The 23,739-nt window shown below is 45.3% G+C and overlaps 1 protein-coding gene across 1 annotated transcript; it reads right to left on the reverse strand.

Annotated features, from left to right (window-relative positions):
* Positions 1–381: 381 nt before the first annotated feature.
* On the reverse strand, positions 382–22,415 carry GPR88 (G protein-coupled receptor 88). The gene has a single exon (XM_065554281.1). The coding sequence runs from the start codon at positions 14,093–14,095 to the stop codon at positions 12,989–12,991; it is 1,107 nt and encodes a 368-aa protein (XP_065410353.1). The 5' UTR covers positions 14,096–22,415; the 3' UTR covers positions 382–12,988.
* Positions 22,416–23,739: the final 1,324 nt, after the last annotated feature.

The following is a 23,739-nucleotide window of genomic DNA, read 5'->3' on the forward strand; positions in this document are numbered from 1 at the left end:
TTGCAAAAATCTATTAATACAGAGTAATGTTCAAATCTGTGATGTGCTCCACAGGTGATAAGAGCAGGATGTAGAACTATGTCCCAGCATGGCTGCTATCACATTGGGACATCAAAATCTGAATGTGCTATTCTAATCTTATGGTAGTAATCTGAAATGTGTTGAAGTTAAAAGTCTCATAGTAAAATTAATTTCAGCTCTTGCATGTAGTAGTCTATGTGCAATGTGAGGAATATACCGTATTTTCCGGCGTATAAGACGACTGGGCATATAAGACGACCCCCAACTTTTCCAGTTAAAATATAGAGTTTGGGATATACTCGCCGTATAAGACTACCCCTCTTCCAACGCACACCAAATAAAAATTAAAAAAACATCAGATTTGATTTCAATATGGTAATTTTAATTCAAATGCTTATGACATGCAGGTACTTAGCAGGAAAACTGTCACTTATAAACATAAGGCTGTTTGTCATCAAACATGTAAACATAAAACAGTGCAAGTGGATTAAACTTTTCCTAATTCACTCTAAAGCTGAAAGGAAGGATAAGACAATAAACCCATGGGAGCTGCCATGCTGTTTGTTTTCTAAGCTGTCAACCAAACTGGAACTGATGATGATAGGAGGAAGATAACAAACAATAGAGAGAGATCAAGTGCCGGGCAAGTCCCTGGCGAGTTAGCAACGCCCATCATAACTGCAAGCTATGGTATTTTTACAGGTTTTGCTGTCATGACAGTTTCCCTTTAAAAGCCTTCAAAATCCTCCTGTTCGTCATCTGATATCATAAGTACATCAATGACATCTTGTGATACATTTGTAAGGCAGTCATCGTATGGATCGAATTCCGTATCAGATGGTGTGGTCTCAGCTTCAGCTTCCTCTTCATCTTGCCACAAGTAGTCGTCCTCCATACCATCTAATGAATTTGATATGCCACACTTCTTGAAAGACTTGATTACTGTTTCTGCATCAATATCATTCCAGGCTTTTATGACAAACTTGCACAAAACATCCAACTGTGGAGCACGCATGTTTCCTCCTTTTGTGAATGACTTTTCGCCGCTAACCATCCATTCATTCCACTGTTCTCGAATGCGATCTTTAAATGGCTTGTTTAGGCACACATCCAGTGGCTGTACCAACGATGTCAATCCTGCAGGAATAACTGCCACATCTGTGTTTAGTCTTGCAAGCCTTTGCTTGGTGCTGGGAGTTAAATGAGCCCTGAACATATCCCACACCAGTAGACTACATTTTTGAATAAGTCCACCTGGTCGCCTGCTCCATACATTATCAAGCCATAGCTTTACCCCTTCTTCATCCATCCAGCCTTTTTCATTCACATGTACAAAACAACCAACAGGGAACTTGAGTTTCGGCATTGTTTTTCTTTTAAAAATAATCATTGGTCTCAGTTTGGCGCCATCAGCTGTGCATCCTAGTACCACTGTAAAACTGGACTTCTCATGTCCTGTTGTTTTAATTAAAATTGTTTTTTCACCTTTTTGATGGACAGTTTTATTTCCAACCATATCAAAATTAATTGGAGTTTCATCCATATTTCCAATACTACTTAACGCATAGCCATGTTTAGTGCGCTGTTGTATTACGTATCGATGGAAACTATTTACTTTGCTATCAAGATCTGCAGGTAATTTTTGGGCAATTTTCGTCTTTTGCCTCAGTACCATATTATGCCTTCCCATGAATCTAGTACACCAGGATACAGTGGCCTTAAATCTGTTGCTGTGATCTGGGTTAGATTTGGCCCACTGAAGTGCAAACAAACGTATTTTATTTCGTGTCACTACATAACCGTTTTGGCGATGCTCATTCACCATGTCTGCTACATGTTTTTCGAGTTCTGGCCAATGTGGGGTGCCTCTTCTTAATGCACACTTACCCCTTGGCATACTCTTTAATGCTTTTTCATTTGCTTTCCAGTCCTGAACCATCTTTTCTGTTACTCCATATTGTCTTGCAGCAGCGCAGTTATTATGTTCCATGGCAAAGTTTACAACTTTAAGTTTGAAACTGGCTTCATATTTCTTTCTTCTTGCTGGTGGAGCCATGATGGGGTTTTGACTGTTGGAAATTTGTATACTGTACTGTATGTACTGGTGCTATACTGTATGAACAGGTACAGATACTGGTGCTGTACTGTATGTGGTACCCAGTATACAACAGCGATGTACCTTACCGGCGATTGGCTGGTTGTTGTATACAAAGCCTGCTTGGATTGGTCAGCTCTCCCTGCCTGCCCAGCCCTCCCTGTCTCCAAGACTATCAGAGCGGTAGCGCAAACACGCCTCTTTCACCCGTCTGGCCCGCCCTTGTATCCTATTACCTCCTTCTCTGCCTCTCAGATCTCACACATGCGTGCCTGTGCCGCTTCACTGCAGTCCTCAGGAGCGAGATCTGAGAGGCAGAGAAGGAGGTAATAGGATACAAGGGCGGGCCAGACGGGTGAAAGAGGCGTGTTTGCGCTACCGCGTGTTTTTCTGGGCACAGCGCCGCTCTCTCTCTTTTTTCCATACCCTGGGCGTCCCGGACGCCTGCAGCTTGCTCCGCCCTTGCTGCTTTCATACGGTCGCCGCATACGGCGGGGATGCGGCCGCGGCCGTTTTTGAGCTCCCCCCACCATATGCGGTGACCGCAGATTCTCCAGTCTGGCTTGGAAGTTTCAGCACCCGCCCTATAAGACGACACCCGGCGTATAAGACGACCCCCGACTTTTGAGAAGATTTTCCTGGGTTACAAGGTAGTCTTATACGCCAGAAAATACAGTATGCACTATCAAAATAACTAATTTATTATATGTGCTCTAAGTGGGAAAATTGTTATTCTGAAAACCATAGTTTTACTTTCACTACCTTTCTGTATTTAAACATATGCCCTCAATGTTGCATTCACATAAGTTTTTGCATTTAATTTTCTTATAGTTTTTTGTTTGTTTCTTTGTTTGCTGGTTGGTTGGTTTATTTGTGAGCAAACAATGAGAAAGATTGTTCTTCAGGGCTGGACGAATAAGGCTGCAATATATATATATAAAAAAGCAACAGATGATAGCAACAGTACCACACACACACACACAAAAGAAACAATTTAATGTCTTAATCTTGCTGTCCTTGAAGTCCATGGGAGTTCTGCTATTGCCTTCCACAGGAATAGGCTCGTGCCCTGAATTTATATCTTTTGAAAGATGCAGTGGCAAATCTCCTTCCTATAAATTGCTCTATCAGGAGTCCCTGGTCTAATACAAGCATAATTTACAGAAGTATTGTCTGAACTTAATTCCTGGCACCTGCTCTGGATCACAGGAACAAAGGCCACTATCCTCTGCCACATCAGGAATCTCAATATCGACTGTTACATCTGGGCAATTGTGCACAAAAGGGAAGGGCTTCATCCAGCTAATCAAGCGCTAGAGCACATGATGTTGAGCATGCTCAGAAGTGAATTTTTTCAATTTTTTTTTTTAATTCTTCAATTTCAAAATCCAGCAAAGGGCTGTGAGTCCTCAAAAGGGACTATTCACATATACAGTCTGGAGAGTTTGTGTTCATTTCAGTTGTTCAGGGAGGAAAAGTAGTCTCAAAAGGTTGATATTTTTTCATTTCCCTTGCACCTCCAGTAACAGCTAAGAGAATTTTTTCCTCAAACTTTCCAAAAAATTTCACCGCTGGGGTGAGACAAAGTATAGAAAGTTTTGTGCATTTTGTTGTATGTTATGAGCACACGACAAAAGGTTACAATGAATGTTCTGACATTACTGTAACTATTCTTCTTTTGTGAGGCTTGGGTAGATAGCAACAATTACTTTACTGTAACTATGATGGTTGCTACTGGGCAGCAGGTATAACATAAGAAAATTGGAGAGTACAATAGCATATATGATGCCACAAAAAACAAAAGAAAATAATTTGTGCCTCTCTACTCAGCTCACATATATCCTGCAGTGTCGGGTTTTAGTGTCACTCTCCTGTGTCTATTAATAACGCATGACAGTTGTAACGTGCTGCAAAGAGCCAAAAAAAGATTTTCTGCTGCAGAATCCTGCAGGGAAAGCGTTCATATCCTCACCATATACTGTATTTATTTTACTGTTCAGACCATGTTCGTATTATATCAGCTCTATTATCCTCAATGTATCGCAGAAACTACTACACCACCTGGCCTTAAAATCAGTGCAAAACATCTGGGTGCCACAGATTGCTATCGACAACCCTTTAGTCTTCTGCAAGAGTCAATACAATGAAATAAGGCCCCATTAAGCAGTACTGAGCCTGTACCACTACATGTCAGTATTACTGCCTACCCCCTGTCAGATTTTACCAATATCTGCTGTCTGGGGGAGTGCAATAACACAGACTCCACTCTTTGAGCAAGCTTCTCCACTTGTTCTGTGGGAGGGATTCTCATAATCAACCAGTAGTAGCTGGAGAAAATTATTATACATTGCCATGGCCAATAAGCAGCTTCTATTTATGAACTTTGCTGTGCTGTGTATGATACCAGGCAGCGTAATGTACATCTGCTAACTCCTCCCATTAGCAAAACAGCCCTCTCTTTCCTCCATTCTGACACCTCCCCTAGCTGTAAATTGGTATTTTCCAGTCACCTCAAACATTGCCAGCAAAGAATTTAAATATACAAACCTTGCAAGAGTGGGGCCTGAGCAGTATTTCAGCTCCCGCAAGACCTTCCCCTTCATACCACCCTTTTACTAGTTATGTATTATTATTCATATAGCACAAAACTGAAGCAGGCACTTTACAGAAGCCAAGACACCTACATGGAATGGCTTCTAATCTGACCAGATAAAGAGATCTGAGATGCAACAGAAATCAAACTGGTTAACTGTGATGTCAACTCTTCTCTGAATGGAGAGTAAGGGTTTATAGGATCATTGAAGAGGTGTTTTATGGAAAGATGTGAAGGAGAGGTTGGAGAAATGCTGGGCAAGGAGAGGAAGGGGAGTTTCAGTAATAGGGAGCATCAGAGAAATCGGCACAGAGACAAGAGTGGGCAAAGGAAGCAAATGGGACACTTAGTTGTGTGACTGAGATGGAGCACAAGAGGAGCATGGTGTGCACTGTCATCCTGCCGCTTAATGAATTCTGGCTGTCACCTGCCTTCACCAACATTATTTCTCATTAATACATTATTAAATTTACAATTTTGCCACTCAGAGTGGCATTCGGGCTCCACCTCACAATTACCTTCAGAAAAGATCAGGGTTATTATGGTTCTTGCCTCAGTCATGTTTGTATTTATACCTCTGTAATACCATAGACCTGCTCTCTAATGAGTGGGTCCTATGGCAGGTAGGAACCATAGGTTTTTCTGAAGCCATGTGTGAGCAGACACCTTTCCAAAGCTGCTCCACAAACATGGAGCTGGGGTTTGGCTTCATTGACAAAATAGCAATAAAATAATAATGATCAGACCTTTCTTCCAGCTTCGGCTGCTCTTAGAGTTCTTCCCTCAGGACCACTCAGCCCACACACCAGATTGTCCCTCCCCTACAGAACCACTCCCACCTCCTCTATATCCAGATGGGGTAATAAGTCACCTCCCTCACTGAGTCACCAGAATCCACATAACCATTTCCTAGGATAATCAACACCTTTAATAACGGGAGGAGTTTGAGGCAAACATTGCTAGCCAGTTACACTGACTAATCATTAAACAAAGGGGTCTCAGTACCTCCTTTTGAGAAGATTCAAAGGTTGTACTTTCCTGCTGTATCTGTTCACCCCTGTAATCTAGGGATGATGCTCCTTGGTAACATTAACATGCCTGTTTTGGTAACTCATGTCTAAACCTTTCACACTGACAGTAACACCATTCATGGTTCTTATCCCCTAGTATTTCGGCTGTAAGAGCTGTTCATATTTCTCATCCCACCTGAGGAGAATGGAATTTTCTTTGTAGTGAAAAATAAGCTTGATTTCTTCAGCTGCCCCTTTGATAAGAGCAGGAAAGGCCTCAAGGCTGACGATAATGGCTCATAAAGCTGCTGGACCAAAGGGCTTTAAGGAATCCCAGGAGCTCTGGTTTTATTTTTTGGCACTCTTTCTGCTGTACTTGAGTAACCAAGGGGTTTCTGTCATGAGTCAGTTAAAATAAGCCCAAGAAAAGAGTTTTGTTCTATCAGGTTCTCTTGCTTTGCCTGAGCTCCCCAGGTACAGATCATCCCCATCTCACAGCACGACCCCTCTCCCTCAGCACCACAGTTCTCAAAGGTTAATTACCATATTTTTCGCAGTTTTTTCATGGAGCTGCAGGTTGTAATCATAGTGTGTTGCATGGGATATGCAGTTATCTGCTCTGGAGGGGCAATTCTGTGAAACTCAAGGGGCAAAGCCAGGAATCACTACAGGGTCAGCCCTGAAGCCCTTTTATTTTTTTATTAAAAATTGTGTCTCTAGTTCCATACCTTCTCAGCCAGTGCATGGCCTGATCACCTGTCTGGGCATCTCCATCAGTAGTGCAATGCCTGGATAAGAGTCCTCCCCTGGGGCATGATGGAGCTGCCCTGCGGCCAAAATAGTAGCCCCAATATTGCAATAGCCTCTCAGGCTCTGCTGTATCCCTTTGTCGGGAGCAGGTAAAAAAAGAATCTAAGTACTATCACATCCTCCCACCCCACCCCTACATTGCTCCACTCCTCTGCCTACCTCCTTCCTCCTTTTTTCAAGGAGCCCTTTTGTCCCCTGTATTTTCTGCCTGTGAAGGCACTGATATGCAGTAATCAAGTCACCTCTCAGTTTTCTCTTTGCTGAGCTAAACAGATTGTGCTCTTCAAGTTTCTTACTGCTCTTTTTCTTCTGAATTTTCTCTGAATTTTCTTCAGCTCTTGAATAATTTTTGTGGCTCTTTTCTGCACCTTTTCCATTTATCAACATCCTTTTTAAAATGTGGACCCCAGAACTGGATGCAGTATGTTAGTACTGGTCTCACCAGTGCTGCACACAGAGGTAAAATTACCTCTCTCACCCCGTTTATACATCCATGGATCAAGGATTTGTCCCTTAATTTCTTATTTATCATGTGCATGTCAGTCTTCCACCAGCCACTCAGTACAAACAACCTCATCTAAGTCTCCTGAGCATACACAATAAATGCTTTTTTAAGCATAGAAACCTTCAGAAAAGACATTAATGATCTGGAAAAGAAATAAAGAGGTGGCGTGGGAGAGAGTGGTAGAATAACCAGAATGCATGGGAAAGAATGGAGTCAAAGTGCAAAAATAGAACAGTTTTTTACACATTAGACAACAGTGAAGAGAAAAGCCATTTGTTTCTGTCACTTGGAGAGAGGTCTTTTGACTTTAACTGAAGCTGCAATAATCTACTTGCACATTTTAGGATGAAAGGGATGTGGAAATTATATGTTGTCATTTTTATTTGCCATTTTTCCTTAACAAGATGCTGCACTTGAACTGTTTCATTTGAAATTAATCTGTATGGGAACGTTTTAAAAATAGCATCAGTTTGGCAGCTTGGGAGCAAAGATCACGTTGTGCTAGCAGCTACCTGAGTCAAGAGGTGAACTGGGTCTCTTGCTAGCTCCTTATGAAAGTCAATTTGTGGCACTTGGTCTCCATGGGGTTGGGGACGGCCGGTCACATGTACATCCCCTTCAAGCTGATTCACAGAGCAGCTGTGGCTCTAGCCTCTGGCATTACACTCTCCCATCACAATTGTAGCCATCTCCAAAGAGCAGGGGCCCTAGGGGAGGGGGTGGATTCCTCAATGACCAAACCAAAAATGGTGTTTCTGAATCAGTAGTAGGATTCTTTAGGCTATGCTCAAAACCAGCTTTTGGGTCATGATGTGTCAAAGTGACGGAGAACTTTGCCTGGTTACCTGCTGGGATTCCCACTACACTGAATTACACATCTTGGAGCACTGGCTGGCTCAGGCATTTGGAATAGTAATCAGCTCTGAAAAGCCTTTCACACGTAGGTTAGTATTTGAATGTGACAGAGGCAGGTCAATAGTGAACAAAAGTTATTACCATCTAACAGCTGATTGGTGGAGTCAATCAAGTTGTATACAGCATAGCAGAGATGCTAAAGAGTGAATGGGAGCCTGATCTACTCTCATCCCAGAGGTGGTGACGCGAGTGCTAGAGCATACCAGTATACTAGCAGCGCCGGCCTTCGGTGTTTCTGCTGCCCAGAATGGAAAACCCTTTCAGTGTTCCTCCCACCCCGGCCAGCTAAGCAAAAATTCCAACACAGCTGAGTGGCAGAGCGAGGTGGTGTCCCCAGAAGTTGGCAACCAAAGCAACCCACCTGCTAACTTGCCCCTAAGGCTGGCCCAGCACACTAAGTCAGCGTTGGGAAGCTCACAATGTCACTGGCTATGGGTTATTTATACTGTAGGAAGACAAAGCGCTTAGCTCTGGGTCAAGGAATACATGATCTTTCTGAGCAGTAATGTCACAGGGAGAAGAGAGATCTGAAATTAAGACAAATTATGCTATGGTAATTTCTTTGTACAGAACAAAATTGTCATCTAATGTTATTTTCTGGTCACCTGAATGTCTAAAGGCGCACTCTCAAAGATTAGCAATCAAATATAATTGCCTCAGAAGTTTCCAAAGGCTTTTCAACTGTTCTGTGGAATTCAACACATACACATATATCTGAAAAAAATCCCAAGCGCAGCTCTTAGGAGATAGGAGTTCTGTACATGACAATATTCATTTAAAATGTAAATTAAATAAGCGTGGGTTTCAGATATTGCCCTATGAAAATAAACAAGCATTTTAGATTTAATCAGCAGCATTATTCCAGAAGGGACTAAAGCCAGCTGCCTCCAATTTTTCTTGTGGTGGATGTTTGAGCCCAAACATGGTGCTGCTTTAAACACAAAACAGCTATCTTCCCTTGTGAATACAGTATTTGGATTTGGTTGGCTGATTTGTTTATTCATTTAACATTTGCTCTTCTATTTATGGGCCCAGTACTGCAAGGTGCCGAGTGCCTTCAGCTCCCATGGACTCAGTGGGAATTGAAGCTGCTCAGCTCTTGGGCTCTAGGATTGCTTTACTGTGGTGGGAATGAATCTAGCAGTGATTAGACAGAGTGCTCAGCCCTGGGTGGCAGAGTACTTGGCAGTGCTCAAGAATGATAACTGGAGAGAGATTCCTCCCAGCCCTCGCTAGAAAGAAGGATGGTGACAGATTTGGCAGAGAGGGTGCAGTAGAGACACAGTGGATCTCCCGCTCCCCCAGAGAGGGTGGTGAAAAGATGGGAATAGTGGTGGTGAAGCGCAGCCATTCTATACTCATGTTACCTTGCTGTCCTCCTACTCCCACTGAGTCTGTCAGGTGAGTACTCTGGCCTCTATAACAATATTAATAGTCTCATACAGATCTGTGGTTAGCTAAAACAAAGTCTCCTTTGAGCTCCCATTTCACACCGTTCTCACTCTTCCTTTTCTCATAGAAACCAAGTGACACATTTTGGGTGGCAGGAGCAGACCCAAGGATCTCCCTCTCCGTTCCCTCATATTCCTCCCAGAAGGTCTCAGTAGGCCCATATCTGCCTGTTTGGCCTTTCAGATGAGCACAGGACACACACCATGGGGCTTGCTGTAGCAGAGGGGCCATTCAAGCCCACTGCAAAGCAAACCGTCTGAACTGAGGGAAGCAAAGTGCACAGAGCTTTGTAAACTGTAAACTTTTCGGTTGCTGTAGCCACAGCCGCTGAAGAGGAGGCTGTCTTACCATCCCTTCCCCAAGGTCTTACCATCTTGCTGCTGTTCCTCTTGCATAGCTGCACGACTTGGGAGCTTTCGCTCCTGGTCCCCACCACATGAAAATCGATGTAGTTGTACCTTTGTTAAGATCACACACCCATACATAAGCTCCCTCTCGTATTCTCAGCTAGCAAGATTTACGCAATCAATGGAGACAACTTGCTAAACCCAATGGTACGTGGGGTTGTGGAAAGAATTGCATTGTATTGCTCTGCAGCAACTCCGGCAGTCTGAAAGAGCAGCACTGATGGACTTTGCAAGGGGCTACCATCAGCTCTCATTGCAAGACAGCACATGCGATGATAACGTTCACATTATAACCTAGCATCTCCACAGGATGACATTACAACGACAGTACTTTTGGGAAGAAGGCGCTTTTTAATTGCTTTTTTTAAAGGAGGTAAATGAGAGGATTCTAAATCCACTCCCAGAAGAAGTGCGGAGGCTGCAGTAGTGGCTACCAGAAAGTTCCATTACCACTCTGTATCCTGAGTGGGAGGATTTACTGCTCTCCTGACCCCCATAAATACTAGAGAATCTATCCACTATGTCTGTGGTCTCCAGCTTGGCCCAAGCTGTAAAATCCCTTTGTAACACTAATGTGGTTTTGTATCCAATTGACGAAACTAACATGCCCTAATTATTACACCTGCTAAACACCTGGTGTCAGAATGAGGCTCCAGTCATCACTGTGGCAAGCTGGACTCAGCTATCTACTCCGCCCTTTGTATCATCACTCGTGTGACCTGGACCACTCCAGTTTCCAGCCTTCCTGTCCTGGCTGTCACTGCTTCCCCCGTGATTAGGTGTGAAGGCAGGGCCCTGGACACATTACTGCACATAGGCAACTAGCAAGTCAGCTTACTTCACAATCTCATCTCAAAGCCACATCAGAGAGGCCAATTAAAGTCAAGGTGCCCCTTTCCTGAAGTAGTTGAGTCTCTCGGACAGTAGGTCAGACACGATTTTCCTAAGGAACAGCAGCAGCAGCAGGTGGTACAGGACTATATTTTGGATCAAAGGCGCATCTCTTGGCAGATAGGGGTGCAGATCTGAGTTGTCTAAGTCTCTCCAGATCAAATCTTACATAGTCTCAGTACAACCATATGAACCAAAAGACCCTTCTTTGATACAACAGGATACATGTAGTCATGGGAGGTTTTACTTACATGTTTACCGTTCGGGCTTCTTGAGCTCCCTGACCTGCCCCTGTGGGCGTGGCACTCCAGAACAAACAGCGTATCGTCTGCTTATGTACTGTCCTCTTTATCGTCTTCATGGTGGACAGATGAACTTAACATTTCCAGGTGCTGCTGCTGCTGTGATAGAGTGCCTACATCACTTACCCAACGTCTACTTCATTATTTGTGCTGTCATAAGCTATACACCAGAACTATTAACATAATAAAACAAATAGTTGGACAGATTATAATACTATATACAGAGAGAGAACCTGTAGGTTATTTTGATCAAAGAGAATTTCCCAGGGCAGAGATCGGTGTCAAAATTTGTTTTATTTAAAGAGCTGTCCAAAAGAATCCAAAGCAAATTATGTTAAAAAACAGAGTTTTCTCCATTAATATAAGAGCGTTTCAGCATGTAATTTATTCCTCTCCATCCCTGATACCTCCAGTGGGAAGTACAAGGAGGATTTTGCTTGGAGAGCATAGGAGAGAAATGGGAGCTAGCAGAAGCAGTTCCTGGATTCCTTAGATTATGGGAGATTGTAACTAACTTCTGCATAACATCTCCAGTGCACTGGGAATGGTGGGATTTGGATTGAGTGAGCATTGTGGAGTGAGCATTGTGGTCACTTTAAAGAGATACTGTCAGGGTTCTTTACATTTTATAAGAAACAAGCTTTTGCAAAGCAGATTCTCGGTAGAGGTGTTTGGTAGATGTGTTTGGATGGGTGTTTTATTTCACTGGAACAGTTGGGTTTTTTAAGAAAGGAATTACATTCTTAAGCATATTTACCAATTATCCCAATTTGGCCAGGACTGCCCTTGTTTCTAAACCTAGACCTGCAGGCTCTAACTTTTGCACCAGACAGGCAATTAAAAAAAAATTGGAGCGACGTTCCTGCCATTAGATAATGCTGGGCAGAGAAGGCAGGCTGCAGCCTGTGGCTGAGGGCTTGTCTGCTTCTGTGCACTAAAGATACCAGCAGAAGAGGCGGAGGCAGGGGTGAGAAACCCCAGGCTACACAGCGGGTGTGACGAACACCAACTCCCCATCTCCTAGTCCCCTAGCTGTGCTGACCAGAGACTCTCAGCCTCCCCATTGCTGCAGTAAAAAAGAGGGGGCAGGGAGTAAAACTGGGGGTAGAGGGCAAATTGGGGGGCACAAAAAAGGAGCTAAATTGAGGGGGCAGGGAAGGAGAAAAAAAACTAATTCACAGAAGAAAGGGGGTTAAAAAAAAGAGGAGAGAAATAGGATTTCAATAGCAAAGGAGAGAGGGACTTCAAAGGGGTAGGTGGGGAAAGAAAGATGGAGAAGCCCCACCAACCTTCAGGGTGAAGGGAGAAACTGGAGGAGAGGAACGGGCATAACATCCTCCCCTTAAGATGCAAGCAGAGGAGTGAACCTGCTGCCCTTCTCCAAATACATTTCAGGGGGCATCCACCCAAGCGGATGTGCCGAGGATTTGTGGGATGGAGGGTCGTGGGGGCTGCCCCAGGTTTGCATCAGTATCCCAACTTCTGGGTACCTGTCTAGAACCCTGAGGCCCTCATTTAAATATGCCTATGATGCATTTAAGCACCACCCTCTGGTGAGGGGGTTTGAGCAGCTCCAGGACCTATAGAACAGTATCCCTGGAAATGTTTTTACAAGGCCGCATTTGCAACCCCAACATCCTGCTAAAGTAAAAGACCCAGAGAATGAAGTGAAACCAACCATAAACAAGTCTAAGTGGCATAGTCCAAGCTGAGAGAAATGCAAAAGAGAAACTAACAACATGAGACAGGGACTTTAGAGGTATAAAATGCTTTTATCTCGTGTAAATCCCTGGTGATGTTGATTACATAGGGAAGGAAATTGGTTTGATATACATTTTAACCTGGCTGTGTCTGTAAGGCAGCGTTCAACGTCTTTCCCGTAGGGAGTGGAGAATTCTGCTGTGCAGTTCTGTGAGTCATCTACGCTCACACTCATCCCAAATGTGTCAGATGCTACCTCTGGAAGTGAATGCATTCCCCAAGCAGATCATTGGAGCACTAGGTTCCCCAGGCTCTCAACTTTGGTACCCAGCCGCGGCTGCTCCTGGCAAGGCAGTGACACTGTGGGGAGGGCAGCAGCTGCTGCAGCTGCAGCCACAGTTACAGCTGGGGTCTCTCCTCTGGGCAGCACTGAGCGCACAGAACGCCTGAATTCCTCATTCTTCCAGGTATAGAGCAACGGGTTGAATGCAGACAGGGAGCAGAAGAGAAGCCAGCTGGTCACCTGCAGTGCCCGGGGCACGGACTGCAGGAAGAAGCCCAGCAGGCTCACCCAGACCACAGGCTGGGTGTCCAGGAGGAAGACACAGCACAGGAGCAGCACGGAGATGCTGCTGAGGCGCCGCTGAACCCGGCGGGCAGGCGGTGGGGCAGCAGGGAAGGGCAGCTGATGCAGGAGGTGGAAGTTGAGGACGCTGACCCGTTTGACGCTGACCCGCACCCGTCTCATGATGCCCAGGTAACAATGGAGCAGCAGCACGGTCTGGCTGAGCATGGCCAGCGCTACCAGCAGGGCAGTGTAGTGTGAACTGCTGCTGGCACTGCTGATCTCCTGCTGGGATGACTGCTGTGAGAGCCATTGTGTCCAGAGCCCAGGCAGCAGTAGCACCAAGATCAGTGCAAGTCCCCAGGAAAGTCCGATCATCCACCCTGTGCGCCTCTGCTGGTAGAGTGCCTGGTAAGTGCTGGGTGCCTTGGTGATCAGCACATACCGGTTGAGGGCCACCAGCAGGTGGGAGAGCAGGGAGACAGTGAGGCCAAGGCCAAGGAGCCCACCCCGCAGCAGCCTGTATTCTGCTGAATGAGAAGAAGAGGAGTTAGCTGGCAACAGCCCCAGCACCGCTTCCTGTGGCATCCAGAGGGCACAGACACTCAGGTCAGCTACGCAGCCGTTCACGATGAAGGCATTGCTGGTGGTCTGTAGCTTCTTGAAGGAGAAGACCAAGTAAATGACCATCACATTGGATAAGGTCCCCACGAGGGCTAACAGCGAATAGATGAGAGACAAGGAGATTCTGGTCCCTGCGGATTCTTCACACAGCAGCAGCAGAGAGGAGCTCGCACTCCAAACAGAAGAGGAAGAAAAGTTGGACATCTTGTTGAATGCAGCTCAGCTTCAACTCCTCTGGGCAAATCCCATCCTTATCTGGTCAGGAGGCTGTGAAGCAGAGACACAGACCATGCAGCAGAGAGAAGCCAGAGCATTCAGCTAGGAGGATCCTCAGCAGATAGAGGCATGTTTTAGAGCAGGCAGCTAGCAAGAACGGTTCAGAGCAGGCAGCTAGCAGCATCCAGACAATAGGTGGTCCAGAGCCGGTCCAGGGCAGCAGCTAGCAGGGATGGCTTAGAGCATGCATCAAGCAAGGATGGTTCAGGGCAGGCAGCAGCAAGGATGCTCCAGCTGTGAAAATACCAAGAGAAGCAGCACTCTGCAATCAACAGCAACAAGAACAGCAGCAGCTGCTATGAAGCCTTGCAGCTTTTGTCTGCACTACAGTACGTACACCGTACATCACTCCAGGAAAATTCAGCCCTTCCGCTCTTCATGAATTATTCAGCAGATTTTCTACTTGCAAAAGCAGGAGAAAAAACCCCCAGCTTGCTCTGAAAATACTGCAGTTACACCGACTGATTTTTCTCCCTGCCTCACCAGCTCCATGGCTCTAATACCACCTTATATTTACACAGCACCTTTCATCCTCAATAAGCTTTACAGACTTGGATAGACTTCATTCACCTGCCTCTGAAACACAGTCCATCTGGGGTAGAAACTCCCGTGCTAACTATTCACTTTAACAGATTTCTTCTGATTCACATTGTTAGGAAGCTTTCTGTGCATCTATAAACATTTATTTTTTAAAAAGTATAATTTTAGAGCAGGTTTCTAGTAGCAACATGCTCTTTGAATTAAACTCCCCTCATTTATTATAGATCATGCCTTGTCAAAAGAATACTTTTCATTTTAGGGAGCTAAGCCCCAAATGCATATAATTTTGGTGGGGGGGAAGAAAATGAGACTGTGGAATACACGGAAATCTATTACACATCCTCTGCTCTGGCTCTATCACGACTCTTCACTGTGAACAGTTTAGTGTTACAAACACGGATCCTGACCTTGCAGCCCTTACTCCTACGAATAATCCTACTGAAAGCATATGATGAGGTTTCCAGGAGCAGGAACCTGATACAAACAAGTGCAAGTTCCATATTCAACATCACAAACTGGTGTTAATTCCACACAAACCCTTTCTATGGTCCATCTGAGGGTTACCAGGAGTAGCATGGGGATGAAAAGGGGATAGCTAGAGATTCAGTTTTTTCACCACAGTGGCACAAAGGGAATGAAGACTGGCTGTATCTCCACAGCTGAGGGTATCCCAGGCATGTGCATGTAGAGACAACACAGCTGCTTTGTAATATGTCTTAAAGGGTGCAGAGTGTTGGGGGGAGCACCTTCCAGGTTTGCGATACCCAGCATAATCAGCATGCCTGCGTTTCTGGAGTGCAGTACATTCGCTCATCAGCCAGTACAGGATACCCAAAAAGCCGTGACCTGTGAATCTGACCCATACCTTTACTTTCCTGTGAAAGTGAGTCAAAAGTGCCATTCATGACCAAAATAGCCAATGCCTCATTGGGAAAGCCAATGCCTCATTTCTCCATCAAGCACACAATAGTCTAACTTCAATAGGACTACTCATGTTCTTAAAGTTAAGGCCATACTTAAGTGCTTTGCTGGATCAGGGCCTAAATGTAGTAGTAGTTCGTACTTGCAAACTGAGAAACCCACACTGGATACAAAAGTTCTAGCCAGCTACCACCCAGTATCAAAACCCCTGTTCCCAAGCAATTTCTTAGAGAAGCTAGCCAAAGGCTACTATAAGCGTATCTACCTGAAGCCAATATCCTAGACCTGGCACAATCTGGCTTCATGCCAATATATGGGTCTTAAACCTCTTTAGTGACACTGATGAATGATCTGCTATCAATGGATGGCGAGCAGACATTCATCATCATGTTCCTGGACCTTTCTGCAACATTCAGCACTGTCAACCATGTGATACTGCTGTCCCGCCTGAGAGAGGTAGCATGAGTCTAAGGGAATGTGCTCAAATGATTTGAATTCTCCCTGGAAAGAGGCACCCAATGAGTAGTGACCAGAAACAGTACTTCCATTACTAGACACATACAAAACACTCTCTTACTTGTGAAGCTGCACAAGGATCAACTCCTTTGCTGTAACCAATATCTACGTGCAACCACCATGTGAACTGGTCAGATGACATACTGCCAGCAATATGCAAACGACACTCAGCTCTACATATCCTTTTGGGGTGATGGTGGATAACCAGCTTCACTTGAGCTTCCATTGTGATGCTATGGCCAAAAGAACTAATGCAATCCTGGGATGCATAAACTGGGCAATCATGATTAGGAATAGAGAGGGTTTTTTTCCTCTATATTTGGCACAGGTGCGACCGCTACTGGAATACTGTGTCCAGTTAAGGTGCCCAGAATTCAGGAAGGATGTTGATAAATTGAAGAGGGTTCAGAAAAGAGCCATGAAAATAATTAATGGATTAAAAAACATGCCTTACAGTGATAGATTCAAGGAGCTCGATCTATTTAGCTTAGGAAAAAAAAGATTAAGGGCTGACTTGATTACAGTCTATAGGTATCTAACTGAGAAACAAATATTTAACAATGGGGTCTTCAATCTGGCAGGGAAAGGTGTAACATGATCCAGTCGAAGCTACACAAATTTAGACTGGAAATAAGGTGTACATTTTTAATGGCGAGAGTAATTAACTATTGGAACATTTTACCATGGGTCACAGTGAATTCTCCATCACTGGCAATTTTTAAATCAAGGTTGGATGTTTTTCTAAAAGATCTGCTCTAGGAATTATTTTGAGGAAGTTCTGTGACCCGCGTTTTACAGGAGGTCAGACTAGATGATCATATAGGTCCTTTCTGGCCTTGGAATCCGTGGATCCATCACCACATATGACCAGCCCATTGCCACCAAGATGGCTCTGTGCTTGGCTGAGATCAACTCATGGACAAAGAAGAGCTGGTTGAAGCTGAACCGGAGCAAGTGGGCAGCGGAAAGCATTGTGTTGAGTTTGCGGCCACAGTACAATCTCCTTTGGTTGACCTGCAATTGGCCAATTCAGCCCCTAGTTTAGGAGTGCTCCTAGATCCCTCACAGGTGCTAAGCTCTGACATCGCAACATCCACAATTAGTACTTTCTACCATTTCCAGATGGGTAGGAGACTCCATCTCATTCTGGCAAATGGTGACCTGATCTCAGTTATTCACGCTTTCACCACCTCCTGTCTGGACAACAGCATTGAGACATATCTGGGCATGAAGCCGTCTGCCTTTAGGAAACTCCACCTGGTACGAAACATTGCAGCACATCTCACCAACACTGGATACTGTGAACACATCAAATATTTTGTCCTCTGCTCTCTGCGCTGGCTTCCCATAGAATATCAAGTCAAGTTCAAGGCCTCAGTTCTTATTTTCAAAATGCTCAACAGCCTAGGCCCGGGTATTTAAAAGATTCCCTAAAGCTTCAGGGCAAAGGCTGTAGGCAACATTTCATCTGTGCAGGAGACAGATCTTTACTGGAGGCTGGTCCAACACAATGGAACAAACTCCCATAGGAACCAAAGACCATCACAAACATCATCATCTTCCAGCCCAAGAGCAAGGAGCATTCTTCGGACTTGCCTTTGCCAATATAAACGCATAACAGCCCATACTTACACAACCCCTCTCCCTCCACAAAGCCCTATGAGAATAAAACATTTCACTGCACACACAATTCTCCCCCTGGTGAGAGGATAAGAGAACAAAGCACAAGTGGCAGATATTGGTCATGTTGCTTAATGCTCTACTTGATGGTGCTCAGCTACTACGGTGGTTAGTGCATTATAAAAACCTTCTGTAGACTGTAGAGTAGGAGCCATCACAGACAGCAGCCTGGCAGCATCCTTCCCTACAGCCGGGGATCTCCAGCTCTAGCGCCTCCACTAATCACAGCAATGGTCTTATGGAAAAAGGTGACCGTGGACTAAAGTAACCATTTAAGACTTCAAAAGTCAAAACCACCATCTTGGATTTCATACTGAAGCCCATAGACAGTCAGTGCAGCTTGCAGACTCAGTAGTGGTATGTATCCCAAGGAAAAATTCCACTTAAGTGAGCTGCCACATCCTTGAGGTGTAGCTCCAGATTAGATTACTCTAACGTGACCAGTCTCAAGGTGACAAAAAGTACAGAGAAGCACAGCAAGGTCCACATCTGAAAAGCTGTTGCATGTGCTGCATGGAGTAAAGCTTGGAAACACACACTTTTCACTATTGATACCATCTAAGTCACGAGCCCAATTTTAAAATAACGGCCACTCACCACCAGGTGGAGGGGCTGATACACCCTCCAGTCAGTTCTGGTTGCTTTCCCCAGTCTACTGTCGAAATCTTATTTTATGTCAATGTAAAATCAAAGCACGTGTATTTTAAACACCAACAGTGCATAACTTAACTTCTCTATAATGTTAATACTATAGAATGTGCATTTCCTTAACATTATAGTGTATTTCCAAATACTATGTCACATTGCTCAGTGGTGGGTGATTGTCTCTTATGTTAGTAAGACCCAACTGTCAGACATATGGAAGGATGATCCAGGGTGGGAAGCTTGGAGAACACAAACAGTCCAATTCATAGGAATATGTTGTAATGATGAACCGTTCCCAAAAAACTTTCCAGACTGCTGGCCTTTTCCACAGATTTGGTATGTTTCAAAGCAGAAAGAGCTCAGTTACATCAGCAGTCTCAGTTTCACTGTGGCAACTGATCTGTAGAAACTGGATAAACTTTGCCTGAAAAAGTCGGGCTCTCTGGACACAAGCCTTAGAGATGAACAAGGATATTAAAACAAGTTTCTAATGTGAGACTACAGAGAATGTGATACTCAAATTTTAATCGCTGGAAAACAGCTCATTGCAGCCTAATTGCTAATGACTCTATAATTCAAGGTTTCCCATTTCACAGGTCAAAGTAATGCATTAGGCAGTACTACTGTAACAGCTATCACCATCAATTATAGCAAACTACAGTTTGAGGCTGAAACATTTCCTGAAAAGTGTGCTAGTTTCTCTGATCAGAAACTAGTTATTACTAGGTGCAAAATATATGTAATATATTCAGTTTTGTCACAGTAGCTTCCACACAGATTTTATTTAATAAGGGCCCACATGATTAAAATTATGCATATGCTTAAGAGCTTTACTCAATCAGCATCTTAATCACGGATTCTCTCTTATCTTTCCTTTCCACTGCACCTTTGATACACTCAAGGTGAAACCTTGTTTAAGCTTCCCATGATTTAGAGGTCATAAGTGATAATAATAAATTTTGCATATGAGGTTCAGAGTCATGATAGACAAGAGATGATCTTAGCTCCAGTACTTTGTGATTGAAGGATATTTTCTAAATTGTAACAGAAAACATGTCCCCGGTGTGTGTACTTTAATACCCACATTTTAGAAAGATATTTAATTTCATAGCAAGCTATCAATTAATGTGTTCCTTCCATTTGGACAACCAACATGTACTTGTTCCTCTAACAGGATAGCGATGGAGTAATTGGCTGAGCTTGTCAGACCATACATTCAATTGGATGGCATTTCTCCATCTGTCTGTAATACAATAACTTTTGAACTCTGCAACTGCTCAATTCCAAAACTTCAGGGAATGTTTTAGACCTCAATCGCCAGAACCCTATTGCGTTTGAGGAAAAACAGAAAATCAAAAGGGGTAAAATGAGGGACACATTCCTAGATTCATAGAAACTAAGGCCAGAGGGGACCATTGTGATAATCTAGTCTGACCTTCTGTATAACACAGGCCATCGTTTGCCCTGAAAAAGTTCCTAGAGCAGATCTTTTAGAAAACCACCCATTCTTTAAAAATTGCCAGCAATGGAGAATCCACCACAAACCCTTGGTAAATTGTTCCAGTGGTTAATTACCCTCATGGTTAAAAATTTACACCTTATTTCCAGTCTGAATTTGTCTAGTTTCAACATTGGATCATGTCATACCTTTCTCTGCTACACAGAAGACGCCATTATCAAATATTTGTTCCCCATGTAGGTACATATAGATTGTAATCAATCACCCCTTAATCTTTCTGTATATTAAGCTAAATAGATTGAGCTCCTTAAATCTATCACCATATGGCATGTTTTCTAATTCCTTCAATCATTCTTGTGGCTCTTCTCTGAACCCTCTTTAATTTACCAATATTCTTTGTGAATAGCAGGCACCAGAACTGGGCACAGTATTGCAGTAGCAGTCACACCAGTGCCAAATACAGAGGTGAAATAACCTCTATATTCCTACTTGAAATTCCCCTGTTTATGCATCCAAGGATCCCATTAGCCCTCTTGGGCACAGTGTCACATCAGCAGCTCATGTTGAGCTGATGAACTACCATGACCCCCAAATCTTTTTCAGTCACTGCTTCCCAGGATAGAGGCCCACTTCCTGTAAGTATGGCCTGCAATCTTTGTTTCCAGATATATATGTTTACATTTAGCTGTATTAAAACACTGTTTGCTTGCACCCAGCTTACCAAGTGATTCAGATCACTCCATAGCATTGACTTGTCCCATTCATTATTTACCACCCCATCAATTTGAGTCTCATCTGCACACTTTATCAGGGAGGTTTTATGTTTTCTTCCAGGTCATTGATAAAAATGTTAAACAGCACAGGGCCAAGAGCCAAGCTCCATTAGAGATGCACCATCTGGATGATGACTCCCTCTTTACAACTACCTTTAGTCCTATCAGTTGGCCAGTTCTTAACCCATTGAACATATACCAGGTTCATTTTACATTGTTCTAGCTTCTTAATCAAAATGTCACGTGGTACCAAGTCAAATGCCTTACAGAAGTCCAAAAGGTAAAAGTGTTGACGCAATACTTATTAACCAAACTTGTAATCTAATTTAAAAAATCCAGTATCATGTTAGGATCTATTTTGCACAAATCCATGTTGATTGACATTAATTATATTACCCTCCATTTGTATTAATAAATTCCCCTGTCAGTCAATCCATTATTTTGCCTGAGATCAATGTCAGACTGATAGGCCTATAATTACCCGGGTCATCCTATTCATCCTCTTAAAATATTGGCACATTAGTTTCTGCCTATTGGCACTTCCCCAGTGTTCCAAGACTTTGAAAATCAACATTAATGGTCCAGCGAGCGCCTTAGCCAACTCTTTCGAAACTCAGATGTAAGTTATCCAGACTTGCGGATTTAAAAATGCCTAGCTCTAGTAGCTGCTGTTTAACATCCTGCTGAGATGCTAGCACAGAGGCAGGCAAACTTTTTGGCTTGAGGGTTTTGGAAATTGTATGGAGGGACGGTTAGGGGAGAGGGTCGTAGCCCGGCCCCCACCCCTTATCCGCCCCCCCCCCTCGGGACTCCTGCCCCATCCAACCCCCCTGTTTCCTAACGGTCCCCCTGGAACTCCTGCCCCATCCAACCACCCCTTCTCTCTGTCTGCTGACTGCCCCGGGAACCCCTGCCCCTGACTGCCCTCCGCCGGCCCATCCAACCTGCTCTCTCCTTCCTGACTGCACCCCCCAGGACCCCTGCCTCATCCAATCACCCCTTCTCCCTGTCCCCTGACTGCCCCCCCGGGACCCCTGCTCCTGACTGCCCCCAGCCACCCCATCCAACCCCCCCTCTTTCCTGACTGCCTGACTGGGGGATTCTGTAGTGGGGGCACACAGGACCCCTAGTGGGGGAGTTTGGGGGATGGGAGTGTACAGAGTCCCCTTCTGACCAAGGGTGTGAAGGCTGCACAGCTTTCTGCCTTACATTGCAACATCCCCCGCAAGCCAGTCTGCCTAACAGGCAGGCCTGTGCTTTGCTTTCCCCCTCTAAGGGCAATGACCAGTGCATGGCCAGCAGTTATCACCCAGCTCTTTCTAAGCAAGCACCTTTATTCTAAAAGTAAACGCATGATAGGTGCTGGAACTAGGAGTGCTGCCGCATCCCCTGGCTTGAAGTGGTTTCCATCATATACAGGGTTTACAGTTTTGGTTCAATGTCTCTCAGCACCCCCACTATACAAATTGTTCCAGCACCCCGGAGCATGACAGAAAGAAAACACTGGAAAAAAGTTCCTATCTACATGCTAAAAGCTTTCAAGAGGTCACCAATCAGTTTCATGGAGCTCAGGCAGGCCAAAGTCTTTCCAAACCTTTTGCAAGGGTTGGGCCCCCCCCTTGCACAGAAGATCCTGTCTGTTTGCTGGACTAGGAAGAAGGCCATGGGCAGGGCCAGCTCTAACTTTTTTGCTGCCCCAAGCAGCAAAAAAAAGCGCTGCCCCGCCGAGCCCCCCCCCGCCAAGCGCTGCGCCGCCGGAACCCCCCCCCCACCGAGCGCCGCGCCCCGCGCCGCCCCCCCGCCTAGGGCCGCGCCGCCGGAGCCCGCCCCTCCCGAGCGCCGCGCCGCCCCCCCCGCCGAGCACCACACCGCCGACCCCCCCCCCCCCAGCCGCATGCCGCGCCGCTGGAGCGCCCCCCGCTGAGCGCCGTGCCGCCGGAGCGCCCCCCCCTGCGGAATGTCACGCCGCGCTGGCCCCCGCCACCCCAAGATTGGCCGCCCCTTACCAGGTGCCGCCCAAGCATGTGCTTGGTTGCCTGGTGCCAGCCCTGGCCATGGGTCATTTTAAACCCAGTCTTTTTATATCAAAAGGCCTTTGCCTGTTGGCCTCTGGGAAATCCAGTTGGAACCAGTATATGCAAGTCCCCCATGTTGTGGTACCCTTCTGGAGGTGTTTACAACCTGAGGGATTCACCTTAACCACTCCCCCCCCCCACCCCCCAAAGTTCTTAGTTGCTGCTGGAGATGTGGCAATTTTCCTCCCCTGGAATTACACCCTTAAGTCATTCATACACTCGGTCCCCCAAGATATGCAGTCGGAATATCTGTCTATGGGATGAAGGGGGCACACAGACCCGCCCCCCCCACAGTATAGGGAGTGGGAAGATAGCAGCACACAGATCCCCCAGGCATGAGGGAGAGGGTGGGGACAGTTGCAGGGTATCCCTGGAATAGAGGGGTATGGAAGGTGGCACACAGGGAGCATGTGAAAGTAGGAAATGGAGGAATGCAGGGAGCCACTGGCGGGTGCAATGAGCTTGGCTGACAGAAATGGCAAAGCATGTGACCCTCTAGTTATTAGGAAACCAGAAAAGGTGAGGCCCATGTATAGTCTGGGGTGGGGGAGGGGTTAGTCCACCAGCTTGGGGACAAAACAGTCAGTCCTGCCCAACTCGGTTTTAGCCTTCTACACAGGCTCTTGAACTCTTCTCCTACACAGCCATTAAAAAAAATACAGAAAAGTAACAGTCCTGCCCTGCCTTCCTCCCTCTCTTGCAATGTTGCCCTCCTCACCTGTAAGTCCTGTCTGCACTCAGAGGGATCACCCTCCTGCAACAACCCTCTTGCTTCCAGGCTCAACTTCCCCTAACGAAGCTGGAGTCTCATCTTTTTTTGGGGGGCCTACTGCCCCAGCATTCTGCGCACCGGGTGTTCCCAGCTTTGGTCAGTTTTCTTCCAAGCTCCTCACTGGCAGCTCAGTTACTGCTCTCACTTCAGGTCTCCCGCAGCTCTTTCCCTCGGACAACTCTGTTAATTCT

Source organism: Chrysemys picta, chromosome 8, assembly GCF_011386835.1.
Source record: "Chrysemys picta bellii isolate R12L10 chromosome 8, ASM1138683v2, whole genome shotgun sequence".
NCBI classification, from domain to species: Eukaryota; Metazoa; Chordata; order Testudines; family Emydidae; genus Chrysemys; species Chrysemys picta.

What these genes read in the sequence shown, in the direction of transcription:
- GPR88 (XM_065554281.1), bottom strand. Translation starts at nt 14,095, where the DNA reads ATGTCCAACTTTTCTTCCTCTTCTGTTTGGAGTGCGAGCTCCTCTCTG.